At 37.9% G+C, this 13,975-nt stretch overlaps 1 protein-coding gene across 3 annotated transcripts in view; it reads left to right on the top strand.

Annotated features, from left to right (window-relative positions):
• The window catches only part of LOC114556692 (CUB and sushi domain-containing protein 3), a 258,762-nt gene extending 249,485 nt beyond the window's left edge, over window positions 1–9,277 (top strand). For all 3 annotated transcript variants that reach the window (XM_028579712.1, XM_028579713.1, XM_028579711.1), the window contains exons 64-70: window positions 241–420; window positions 940–1,005; window positions 2,847–3,005; window positions 3,387–3,499; window positions 4,216–4,303; window positions 7,067–7,208; window positions 7,944–9,277. In XM_028579712.1, the coding sequence (XP_028435513.1) occupies window positions 241–420; window positions 940–1,005; window positions 2,847–3,005; window positions 3,387–3,499; window positions 4,216–4,303; window positions 7,067–7,208; window positions 7,944–8,103 (908 nt within the window). In that variant the 3' untranslated portion in view covers window positions 8,104–9,277. The remainder of the gene's footprint in view (window positions 1–240; window positions 421–939; window positions 1,006–2,846; window positions 3,006–3,386; window positions 3,500–4,215; window positions 4,304–7,066; window positions 7,209–7,943) is intronic.
• Window positions 9,278–13,975: the final 4,698 nt, after the last annotated feature.

Genomic DNA, 13,975 nt, shown 5'->3' with positions numbered 1-13,975 from the left:
AATATGCTCCCTAAATATCCCTGGACTCAAATTGTAAAATGTGTGTGCTTGCTTTTATTAATCCTCTTTTTTTTATTTATTTTTTCTAACCCTCCCCCATCTCCCCCTCTCTCTCCCCCCCAGCGAGTGCTTAATTATCTTCCTGTCTATCTTTTCGTCTGTGTGTGTGCATGAATGTGTGCACCTGGCTTCATTTGTATGTGTGTGTACTAACGTGTCTGCCCTCTGATTGCTCTCCAGCTCACTCCTGCAAGCAGCCGCGGAGCCCGGCCAACGCTGACGTCGTGGGTCTAGACCTTCCTTCCTATGGTTACACCCTGGTGTACACCTGTCAGCCAGGTTATTTCCTCTCCGGGGGTTCAGAGCACCGTGTCTGCCGCTCTGACGGCAGCTGGACTGGCAAGGTGCCTGTGTGCAGAGGTACGTGGTGGGCAGAGGTCTGCAAGGGCAAATGATGGAGAAGATGGCGAGGGGGTGATGTGAAGAATAAGTTTGAGGGGAAGAGTGTGCAAGTGCATAAAGGTAGAGATTAGAGCGGTTTAGATTGAGTGTATATTGTAGTTGTGTATACGCTGTGTGATGTGACATTTGCACTACTGCTCACAGACAGTTAATAAATAAGACACTAATCAAATATAATGAGATATTTTTTGTTTCTGTGATGTTTTCTGTAAAACCTCTATGTCACTGTACTGTCAACTAATAGCAATGAACATGTTCAGGTTTCATTTTTAACTTGAAGTTTCAACAGTGTGTTGATTTGTACAGTAAATGTTTGAATGAACTGAGCTACTGGAGAGGTTACCAAAGTAAGAAAGAGTTGAAGTTAGGTGGCATGTTACAGTTGAGGAGTGTTTACTTTTCCTACATCCTCCAGCTGTTAAGCCTCACTATGTATCTCTGTACATCTTTGTGACATACATTTATGTTCTTCTGCAGTCGGTTCCAAATCACATGAGAAAACTGTCAAACCCATACCAGGGACACCAAGCCCTAAAATAAATGGTGAGTTTTTAATTGCACAAACTGTTCAACTGGTAGCCACAGAAGTCAGCCGTCTTCTATTAGTGTACGGTCTTATATAGTGGCTAAATCTTTGTGTATCTTCATCAAAATCATAGAGGTTTCACTGTATTAACACTAGGCCCTTAGCTCTTAGTGCTGTACCTCAGTCAGCGTTTCTTACAGTTGAGAAAAATAATTAACATATGAGGTTACCACTCTTTTGCAGTTACATATGCAGTACGTTCTAAGAGTTAATAATTGGTACAAATGCATAATTACATGTAATTATTACCAGGGCATATTACTGTAAGAAATCACAGATATGTGCAAAATCTACTAAATACACATGTAATTTGTCTTAGAAATGTATTAACTTATTACATATTATTGGGGCAACAAGGTAACGACTTGTAGATTATACCATCATACATTCATGTAACCAGTAGAGATTACTCTGTATTTATAATGTAAATATTCAAAAGGCACGTAATCTGCCTTCAGTGTCAATGAACATTGTATTGCAAAAAAAGACATATTACAAAGACTGGTTTAATACCATTTGTATAGTTTGTTTACGAAACATACCTAAACATACTTTTCATCTAGCGCCATCATCAGGTCAAATTTTTTATTTGTCCAGTTCTTTGTTTTATGACCAAAATACCTGCAAAAGCCTCAGCTGTAATTTGTGTTTAGTGGTAATTAGTGAATTTTAGCATGCTAACATGCTAAATTAAGATGGTGAACATGATAAACATTACATGCTAACTGCAGCATGTATTGTCAATATGAGCATGTTAGCTTGCTGACATTAGCATTTAGCTGAAAGTATAACCTCACAGAGCCCCTAGCATGGCTATAGACTGTCTTTTTCTGTGAAGGGATTTAGTAAAACACAAATATGCAAGCCAGAGATATTCCTATGATACAACCAAGTCTGAAGCACATCCTTAAGACCAACTAGGCACATTGTATCCATTCACATTTACCCAGGAAGGTTGAAACTGTACTGTGAAAAAAATTGCCCGCAATATTTATCCCTTATAGAATTAGATTTTATCATTGCTTAATCAGTATCATACACAGTAATAAGCTATTAGCAACATAATAATGTTACATGGCACCTAAGTCCCTTTTCCACCTCTTAAAACCTTCACTTCGTGTTGCACCAACAATAATTATACCATTTTTAGTTTTAGTTCCTGTTATTAACTAAAAGCAGTCACCTATTTGAAATTTTAGGCCTTTATTTGACAGGACAGATGAAGACATGAAAGGGGAGAGAGAGGGGGAATGACATGCAGCAAAGAGCCACAGGTCTGAGTCGAACCCCGCACCGCTGCGTCGAGGAGTAAACCTCTATATATGTGCGCCCGCTCTACCAACTGAGCTATCTGGGCGCACAGTTGTACAAAAAGTTTAATCAGTGCAAGACTATTAAAGTTGTTCCTAGTTCACAAAGTGATTCCAAAGTTATCTCTTTCAGAATGTATTTAATTATCATTAATTGAGATTGTCAAAGCAAGCAAGGAACATGATATTATTCAAACTGAATGAAAAGACTGGTAACAGCTGTTTGATATGTTGATTCTACTGCACATATAATTACCATTTTGCTGCGTGGGTGCAAGTATTCAGCTTGCATGAAAGACATAATATTGATTAGATGTTTTGTAAAATAAAATAATAAAAAAACATTTAGACTCCCGTTAGGAATGATAACTTCCACATTTTCATACATTTTTCATACCATATATATTGGTATGGTATACCATAGTTCTTTTATGCTATGATTTAATGTCATTATTTAATGAGTTTTCATTTATTTCTCTTTCTTGAAGTTCCTGACCACGTCTTTGCCCCTGATTTCGTTTGGAAGGGTTCCTATGATTACAAAGGCCAGAAACAGCCAATGACTTTGACAGTCACACGCTTTAATGCCACAACGGGAAAAGTCAATGTAACTTTAACCGACAGTAGCATGGAGTTTCTGCTCTCTGGTGAGTCAGCTATAAATCATCTGTCTTCTACTTCCTCCCCTCCGCCTCCACTCTCCTCCTCTCACTACAGCTGTATGTCACTTCCATTTATTTTGAGGGTTTCCTCATGTCAATCAGTCAATCACCAAATGATCTCATGCATGACAGTGGAAATTACCTATTGGTTCTAAAGATGGATGTATTAGTCTGCATTGACTGACTAACTGCCCACTCAAGAGTAACTCTTCTGCTCCCCTCCTCCCTCAGCTGTTCTTACTGCTTCTCTTAATTTTCTCCCCTTCTCTCTGCTTCTTCTTTTTTCTTCTTTTATCATTCCCCACACTCGTATTGCCTCATCTCTTTATTCACATCGTTCCTCGTATTGCCTCTTCCACCTTGTAGGAGTGTACAAGCGCCAGGAGGCACGGTTAATGCTTCTGCTGTACCAGATGACAGCGCTGGCCCACAGCTCCTTGAGCAGGATAACTGATGAGACCTGGGCAATGGATGGATTTGTAAGTATACACTGGAATTCGTAAGCAGCTGGCCAGTGAACTTTTAAAAATAACCAACTACTATTACTACTGTTATCCATTTTTTTTTTTTTTTTTGAGCTTAAGCACTTTGGTCAAATATGGTTATTTTTTAAACGTGCTATATAAATAAAACTGAACTATCTTTTATTTTAAGAAAGAAACTGACAACAAGCCTTTACCATTGTCATTTCTTGGTTTATTGTCTGTTTTTGTTTCCATATATTTATGTTGGCTGTACATTTAATGCACCAGTGGCTCTGTATGAGCCGTATTAGCTTTCCTGCTTTGACAATTTGCTGAATAAGCTGAGACACACACCTGACATCTAAGGGACCTGGAACGACTGCAAAGCAATTTTAGTTGGTGGAATTGAAGTTCCTCTGCTAAAATAAACTTCAAGGTCCACTTAATAAGAGCGTGTGACAGCTGACTGCACACCACTGAGCTATTGATAGCATACTACACTGCTTCTAATGCTGGTTTACAAAAACAAAGGCGTTATTTTTGAATGTAGCATCTAGCATGACAGAATGTGTTGACTGTCGTACTAAATACAGTATGCCGTAGGTAGTTTTTGATGTGGTGTGGAATAGATGCGACACTCTTAGGTGCCTAGGAAAATCAGATTTTATTAATGCAGTTGAAACAAAACGTACCGTTTCTCAAGCTTTTTGTTATTGTTTTTTTACTACTAGGTTTCAGCTGAGCCTGAGGGTGGCAGCTTTGTGTTCCAAGGCTTTATACAGGGTAAAGACTACGGACAGTTTGGACTACAGAGACTTGGTATGTGTCTTTCCAAATACAATGAATCCCATTACCATCGTTCACTCATCTTTCATTTTCACAATAAAAGTAAAGAAAGAGATGGTATTTAAACCCCTCCTCCACTCAAAAATGTGTTCTGATTGTTGTGAATGAAGGATGCAGTAGCAGAAATTGACATTAGAAGACTATTTTCACATTCATCTGCTGAAGGAGTTTCTCTCTTTCAGATGCATACATACATAGCCTGGGCACCAGGCAAATCTCAGAGCTCATGTTTGATTTGCTCCAGCAGATACGTTTGGTCCCCCTCCTGTTCAGACAGATCTCTGACCAGGCCCTGGCCAATCAAAACCATTTATCTCATATGGGGCAGGTTTGATACGATGACTGACAACTTGCGGAGCCTTCGCCCACTACGCAAATTACATAATGACTAACTAACTTACTAAAAAAACAACCAAGATAGCTGCAGCTGATGTGGAACTTTATGTTGAAGTACTATTTTTAAACTCTGATGGGAAAAATGGTAACTCTCCTTTATAGACATGTTGATGCTACGTCACGTTTCGTTGCGTTGATTGGTTGTAGGTCTAGCCAATCGCATCGCAAAGGCATTTTGGTCTATAGCCACTGATAACGCCCATGGAAATCGAACATGAACTGACATTTGCAATTTTGTCTGGCGATGTCAGGTTTATACATAAAAGTATAATTTGTGACATCACAGCTAGTTCCAATATGCAACTTACACAACTTTGATGTGGAAACCTTCGGCACACATACACTGAGAATAACTTCTCATCAGAGTGGGAAACTAACTTTTTTTGCCCACCAGACACAGTGGCTGGTGGATGCCCAATTTTACCAGCCACTTATATTTTTTACCAGCCACTTTTCCGGAATTCAAATTTATAAAAGAAAGTGCACTAACATATTTTGAATTGCTTTAATACATTATTTTTACATATTTTATTAATATAGGCAAATAAAAAGTGATGTGAAAAAAAGCCTGCGAGACCATGGTTAAATTGTGTTTGGTCAATCATAATCTACAGTAATTGTAGGACTATATGTTTAATGAACAGAAAAAATATTGACTCATCTCTCAGTAACATAGCATTAAACAGTCCCTGAAAAATCGTTACAGCGTACATTGAAGTTTAATACAGGTTGGCAGGATGGTCTGAAATGTTTTGCACAATCTTTCGCTGTTTGTTTTTTCAATGCGCCACTTGATGCAAAAGTACCTTCTCTTTTTCTTTACTTTACCCTCAACAGTTTGTACAGTCATAGCTACTGCTGACTCCGCGGAGGGCCTCTTAACACCGGGGATATGTCGCCACATTTTTTTAACCGATAATTTTCGTTTCGTCTGTACCTCAGTTCAGCTACATGGTGTCACCATTGACATATATAAAAGGGTGTCACAGACTAGCGCTGAAAACTACTCGACAAAAGTCTGGAGTTGACGGGAATATGCGTGGTCAAAGCCCCCGGCTGTGAACGGTCCTATAAGTTCTTCCCAATAAAAGTCCTCCGTTATTTTGATATTTGAATGTTTTTATTACGAAGCAGCAGAATCCGGAAATGTTGGGGATTCATTAGCGGTAACATAACATCCTATAAGCATTGTGCATTGTTACTTAGCAACAGCATTCTTTGAAAAAAGCTGTCCAATCCGTTACAAGGAATGTTTTACAATCCACCCGCCACTGTGGATAGTATACAAGGCAGAGTCACCCGCCACTTTGAAAAAGTACCCGCCATTGGCTGGTGGCGGGTGCTAATTTCCCACCCTGCTTCTCATTGAAGTAGGAGACATCTTGTGCCCAACAGTTAAACTTTGGAAGTTAAAAAAAGATTTTCATATTCAAAGATTCTGAATGTTTCAATGAGGGAGACAAAATAGATGTAAAGAATTTTCAACCACGTAATTTAATTTATTGTGGAAAGACATTTTATTTTATGTCTGGAGGGATCTTTAATTTTGCTGTCATGGCAAATTGAAATTATATTACAAAATGTTGCAAATGTAGAAACATGATCAGTTTTATCGAGACGACTGAAAACATCTTTGGTACCTATATACTGTATTTCATTCTTTAGTGTAAATAGATTCTTCACTGTCAATATGAGATCCAACAGACATGGGGTATTTTATAAGACAACAATGTTATGACTTTTCATTGACTTTTCTTGAGGTCACATTTTCAAAATAAAACTGAAAACTGAAACTCAATTGACTTACATTTCTTTCTAGTAACACCTCCTTGTTATGTTTTAATAAGTCTGAGTTAAATCACTCAAAGATTTTTAACACCTCCTTTGCAAACAATATTTGCGCTGTATTGTCAGCATACATACATGTACAGTGTGTCAACCACTTATTGCCACTGTCATGCAACACAGAGTAGATTATTCTCTTCCACATCATTGTCCTTCATTTCTTTGTGCCCAACATTCCTGTTGTCATCATCTCATGATTGTCTTCAACAAGATTATCACAGCGATCGTTATCAGTAAGATCATTATGGTTGGCGTCTTTATCAACTGGCTGCTGCGTCTCCGACTTGTCATTGTGATCATCTTCCTCTTCATTATCATCGCCATCATCATCGTCAGCAGCAGATGATACGTACCTTTCTATTTTTCCATTTAGTTTCTCCAGTGTTTGCGTTTGTGCCATTTTGTTAATCTGATTATTTTTGGATGTTCTTCATTCACTTATTCTGTATTATGACTATTTTTCACATTCTTTTACTAAATATGTTTTTCTTCCAGGTTTGAGTGTGAGAGAGAATGATACACTCACTGACCCTGAAACCAACGGCTCCACCAACAGCAGTTCTGTTGCTGTCGCTATCCTCGTGCCTTTCTTTGCCCTCATCTTTGCAGGCCTCGGATTTTATCTCTACAAACAGCGGTATGTATTGTATGCTGGTGTCTTCTGTACTAGCTCAGAACCCAAATTCAGTAGCTACTGTAGTGTATGTCCTTTTTGGTCCCGTGTGAGAAAGAAAGTTGTACTTTTTCATGAGTCTGTGTCCCATGCTGAGTTTTAAAGTTATTTAACACAGATCTCTAATGTTAAAAAAGTTTTAGAAACCCAGATTTATGTAGATGTTTGTACAGTTGCAGCCAAAGGAAGTGCACATCAAGATGAGGTAGATAGTACACTGTGGCCCACTTCCACAGCTTACTTTACTGCAGTAAGGTTCCTCACTGGATACAGTAGCTTACTTGGGAGAGGCTTCAAAGCATGATGCAATGTTAGTTAACTGGTTACCATCCAAACCACATTACACAGGAGCATACGTCAGGCATTTTTAATAAGAACAACTTCAATGTGATAGGTTATGTAATGTATGTCCATTTGCAAATGCACTGTATGAATGTACTGTGTGTAGACGAGTGGATTTAGTCAAAACAGTAGGCTACATAAACACAGGACCTGTGACATGCAAATTCTGCACTTATTATATTAGTAACCAGTGAGCTGGTGTGGGCTCCTCTGACTGATCTTTTCAACAATAATTACCATTAAGCCTCATTTACCTATTACAACTGTCCACACCAAGTTAATGGAGACATGTTTATTGGATTGGAATGAGGTGAGATAATTGGGATACTGTGTTTCAACTAATCTGCAACCCCCCAGGAAAACCGATAAAACGCAGTACACAGGATGCTCTGTCCACGAGAACAACAACGGACAGGCCACTTTTGAGAATCCCATGTACAACACAAACACGAAAGCCGCTGAGGGGAAAGTTGTCCGCTTTGACCCCAATCTCAACACCATCTGCACCATGGTTTGATGTCTACGGAGTATGAGCGAAAGACAGAAGGGGAGAGAGAGTCACACATTGAGGGGAGAATACAACTTCTCTTTGTTTTGCTTAACATGAATATAATCAACATATTTATATTTTCCCTGTTTCTAATGAGATACAACAAAGACACAGAATTGCTCATAAATATAAAGCACACTTTCAGCAACACTTGCAATCGATCGTATACAAAAGGTCAGAGATTAAAGAGAGAGAAAGGAGAGGTCCCATGCCTTTCCGGATCTTCCCGTAATTTGGTGAAGAGACGTGTTCTTTACACTCTGTGAGTGTTGGCTTCATGAATAAAAGAGCCTCTGGCATTAAGATGAAAAATAGAGTATTTTATGCTCTGTTGTATAAATATAGAGGGGTTACTTCACAATGCCAAATAAAAGTTTAACTTTTTTCTTTTGAAGAAAGGAGCCCAAATCTAGACCCTATATTTTTATTTTTGTCTTAGTCTTACATTCATCCTAATGAATTATTTTTTCTTATAGAGGTAAGGAGCCTCTCAACTGTAAGTTGATCAATATCATCTTTAGAGTATTTTTCAAGCAGTGGAGTGTTTGAGAGGAGATGAAGAAGTAGAGAAGAAACTGCCTCTCTTTCAATAGTGGCTGTGCTGTAGCCTGTTCAAAGTTATGTGGTCAATTATACCTCTTAATTGGATGGTACCTTCTACTGAAATCCTCCTACGAAATATATGGCCAGGGATTTAATTACTGAAGTGCAGTAAAATATTTTGAGTGCCATTGGGAATGCTAGGGCTTTTATTGTTAGTGCAGGTTCTTTACAAGAGATATAGTCAATGTAAGGGTTTATTATCAAGTTGTGTGCAATGAATTGTTTTGAATGAGTTTTTGACAGAAATGTTGTTTTAAGAATGAGAGATAAATTGCTGACTAGTCTGAGAGTCTAGTCAAGGCAAACTGTATTTCTCAGTATATTGGTCGTGTGGGGCTGTACTCAAATCATCCATCTATTTAATATGTTCTTAAGTTAATGCAACTGTTATGAAAACAGATTTATTTTTAGTTAATTTTTAGTTATTATGATTTTCCAGCTCTTTTTGTGTCCCAAATGAACCAAATTTGGTGTGAATTAACCCCAGCCTTGACCCTGTATATATCACAGATCTCAAAGTAGGAGTTCCTTGCTTAGTTATTTCAGGTTTTATAGGATGACAAAGTTTAGAATACCTACAGTGCAGAGTACCTACAGCTGGCCGGGTTTCCCAGAAGTGTATTTAAGCCTGGATGTCGGTAAATTAAGTGCAAAGATGCATCAGTGGGCAGTCTGAGGTCGGATGAAACTAGTTGTCTTGTTTTATGTTGCTAAAAGGTTTGACATGCATTTGCCTTACTTTAGAGTAATTCCAAGACAGAGCAAGTGCAACTTCCACACCATCTCTGTTTTTTCATAAACTAAGTGTTTGTGTTTCTGTACAAACTTTATTCTTTTGGGAAACCGTGCCTTAGTCAGTAAATTCTTAATCCGTACTCCTACTCTGAGACACTTTGTGAATACACGGCCCTGGCCTCTTTCATTGACACACACTGATACAAATGGTTATTTCAGTGTCTTACTGAACCATCAGCTTCTGCCAACAAATGTATAGTATAAATGAAAACAATTTGCACATTTAACATGAGCCACCATCAGTATTGTACTATCATCCAAGTCCATCCATGTTTAAAAAAAAAAAAAAAAATGAATTTGCCACTGTCATCAAATTTCTACATCATTGCAGTGCCTTGAATACTGTATGGGCATACATTTTTAAGGAAGGCATAACATTTATTGCATTAGTAGAACTGTACATCAATGTAATTTATCTGCATAGTTTGCAATGATTTAGCTGAGTGATGTCAGCTCTGGTGGTTTATCTAAGAGGTGTGTTTGCAAAGCAGCTCATACTTTCATACCTGTGCATGTTGGCAAAAAGTGATCCAGTATAGCAATTGCTGCTAAAGTACTTTGTACCACTATGTTGATTCCTGTCATTGCTGTTACATTTTGTACATTTATACAGTTTTTATACTTGATGGTATTCTTTGGCAAGATGTCTTGTGTTATCGGTATGTAATATATTTTGCGAGTTCATATTTCTTATGGATGAGAAAAGAAATGCATCTGGTAAAAAACAGTATATACAGCAAGTCAGTCTCACATCAGACTCTGGAGTAGAGTAGAATGCTTTTAAATGTACCACACAATTGTTATCCCAGTTAGAAACGTGTATATGAATATGTACATATTACAAAAGTTTTGTAAAGAGATATATTTTTTATGCAAATAAAGCATTTGTAAGTTATTGAATATGTTGTGTAAAATTTCACATGTAAATGTCATGTAAGATCAAAAAATATTTGTATTTTTTCTTTATCAGCAATGTATAAATCCTTAATTTATATATAAAATATAAAATAATGAAGTTCATGTTGCTATTCTCTTTTATTAATAGAGATGCCTTTGGTTTAGTTTCCAATATGAAACTCTGCTCCAGTATTTGCAGTGTAAGAAAAGCTGTTGCATTGTAGCAGAGAGCTTTTATCATTCAGTCTGCTGCTTCTCTCCCTTGCACCTTTTACAGATTTTTGTAATGAGTTTTCCACTTGCTGACCACTGCTTGCTTCAGCCAAAATAAACAATGATATTATCTCTGTCCAAGGGACACTATATATTTAAAGACTGCCTGTAACAATGCATTGTGGTCAGTAATCCTTGTTAACATTAGCATCTGGTGTGAGCAGAAATTCAGTCTCAACCTTTAAAACACTATTTAAAAAAAAATTGTACTATAATTTGACTTCACATCATATGCATTTCCACACATTCAAGAGCAGTCAAACTGCAGCTCATCTCTGCTGTGATGCAAGTCACATTTAATCTGCCTATCTCTGTCACGAGATAAGATGAATTATGGTCTCTTTTTTAAAAGTTTTTTTACAAATCTTCAGAGTGGGCAATTTTGATGATGGACGATTTATGGACCCTGCTAGATGTACAGCTAGTGCTGCCAAAAAACAAGGCGATTTTTACATACAATGTTGCATCATTTGAGGGAAAACATGAACCTGTTTTTTTGCACAAAGAACAGAATTTACCATGACGTGGTATCTACAGTATGTGCATTTGTAACTGAAACTGTATAATTGCAGAAAAGTGGTATGTCTGAAAAGAGTTTGTGGAAGTTATCTTATTTAAAGTCAAGTGTTCAAACAAATCAACATAGAGTATCAGAAATTATAGAAAGTGGAACATCATTAGCTGGAAAATGGACTGGATTGAAATAGGGAGATATTTGCCACAGTCATGGCAACATGAAGATGTGACAGTTTGTCAGGGCATTATGTAACTGATCAAGATGAAGCTAATTACAGTGATCAAAGTAGATCAAAGGGAGTGACCGACATCACTGAACACTCAAAGAAAGTATGAAGAGCCCCCCTAAAAATCAAACAACATGCACTTGACTGGCAGGAACAGGTTTGATTTCAGACTTGGGTTAAGCATATACTTTAAGGTCTAAGCCTGGGATTTGTGTATGGATTAGAAATATTTGCCAGAAGGATTTTCCATTGAAGTTACTGCGAAGCTTCATCAAGCAGATTCCACCCAAAGGGTGATGATGTAATATAAGCTGGTGTTAGGCTGAGATGGCAAGTAGGCTCAGGGGTGTTTGTTCAGCATGGGTGTTATGCTCTGTGTAATGCACTAATAGCAAGAACTTCTAAACTCTGACTTTAACCCCCTGTTTGCTCTTAAAACGGCATATAGCTTCATCAGAGCTCTGGTTTCTGTGTCGGAAAATCCCTTGAGGAACCTCTTTGGTGTTCAGCGGTGGGCTTCTGCTGCTGTTTGTACCATGTCATCCTACAAATTCTCAATTGAAATTTGGTGACTGAGCAGGTTAGTGCAGTAAGCTGATTTCACTGTCCTGTTCATGGAGGCATTTGTGGTCTGTTGGCGTGGGCATGTGCCTGCTGGAGAAAATCAATTTGCAGAGGTGCATGTGCAGGTACAATGAAGGGATGTTACTGGCTGCCTCTGATGTTCAGATACCCCGTGGCATTCCTCCACTTTCTTCAAGAGGCTGAATGTGTGCTGTGAAATTACACCACACAACATCAACAGCCAGCAATATTGACACATTGCATGATAGATGGAAGCACCCACGGTTTTGTACATAACAATAGTTCTCACCCGCTTAAAACAACAGGGACTCTTATTGATCTGAATGAGCACTGTTGACAGAATCCTCTAACCGGTGGAATTTTTCACTCCTCGTCCTGTATTGCAGTGTCTTGTGTTTACTGAGAGAAGCAGAAGTTATGAAGTTGTTGGTTTTCCACCCTCACGCGTGTCAAAGCATAATGAGTTGTGTGTGCTTCCATGGATTTTTTGGCTCTAATGTGATGGTTTGTTAGTTGACTAGCTTCTCTCTCGCTGCATATGTTAGTCTTTCACTAATGAGCCATTTTCCACCACTCTGCTCTCATTGGCCAGATGTCCTCAAGGCGGTGGACTGTCCTTGATATAGATGGGAAGCTTTTGAGAAAGGAAAACCCCCCAGGACATATCAGTTGACACACTTAAATGCATGTAAACCTATCTGAATGTCATGTCTTAATTGTCTCAGCACTTTAAAAAAAGGGTCCATATTTTACTCAGCATTTTTATCCACACATTTTCGACAAAAGCTTAAATTTTGATCTGGCAGATTTTTAAGAGCTCGCTTTTCTAATGATTTGTGCACTAAGCTAGTCAGGCTATCACCAGACCAAGCTCAATCTTTTAAGATTGAGATCAAATCATCAGCAGATGGGCCTGGGTTTACCCAGTCTAGCACTAAGCATTTTCACGGCTCATAACAATGAAATTCATGTCTTGGATAATAAGACTGAGATTTTAATATTCTGCGGAACGGTTTCCAAGAGCAGGACCTAGATGAATTATACAGTTTAATATACTCTTTTTAATCTTAAAGTGGATAAATAATGTACATTTTTTCCATAACCATTTTAGCTAAATACATTTTTAACCCACAGATGAATCACATGGGTATTGGGAAATAGCCTACAGTAGATCGAGGATGTCTCTGGTTGATATGAATTGAAGAATGTTAAACTGAGGTCTATGAGCACTATCATGAAAGCAACTGAGGTGTGTGTGTGTGTGTGTGTGTGTGTGTGTGTGTGTGTGTGTGTGTGTGTGTGTGTGTGTGTGTGTGAGAGAGAGATTATCAGGCAGTTCTCATCATAGCAGGATGATGTTCCAACTACTGGGATATCATACTTTTAATTACACTGTTATTTTTAGAAGCAAATGTGTTGCTAGATTTCTTCCTAACCTTACCATAAAACCTTAAAGGAATAGTTTGACATTTGAAATATTCTTATGTGCTTTATTGGCAAGGGTTTGATACCAGCTGTCTCATACCTTGTTACCTTGTTACTTTACCTGGCAAAAAAAGTATTAAATAGAAAACAACACAACTTGTCATTTCTACACTCCTGTTTTTTTATGGATGACACAAACATGGTATAAAATGTTAATTAGTGAGCTTTGGAGGTGCAGGTTTTTAGTCTTTATAATAAGGTAATATATGCAAATCATATAAACTAGTCTTCACAATAGATGTATGGATGGTAGGTTGTGCTGTCAATACAAATGGCATTTTAATGAGTTGCATGCACCGACCACTGCATCTCAACATCATCACTGATCATGTGTACATACAGAATCAATCACAATTGGAAACAATTCCTGTACGTGGCAGTTTTTTATATAGTGCTGTAGAGTCATATTGATATTTCACATTATTCCTGAGTACATTAACCATACTATCAATCATTTA

Source organism: Perca flavescens, chromosome 6, assembly GCF_004354835.1.
Source record: "Perca flavescens isolate YP-PL-M2 chromosome 6, PFLA_1.0, whole genome shotgun sequence".
Taxonomy (NCBI): domain Eukaryota; kingdom Metazoa; phylum Chordata; class Actinopteri; order Perciformes; family Percidae; genus Perca; species Perca flavescens.
This window is presented reverse-complemented; position numbering and strand designations above follow the sequence as displayed.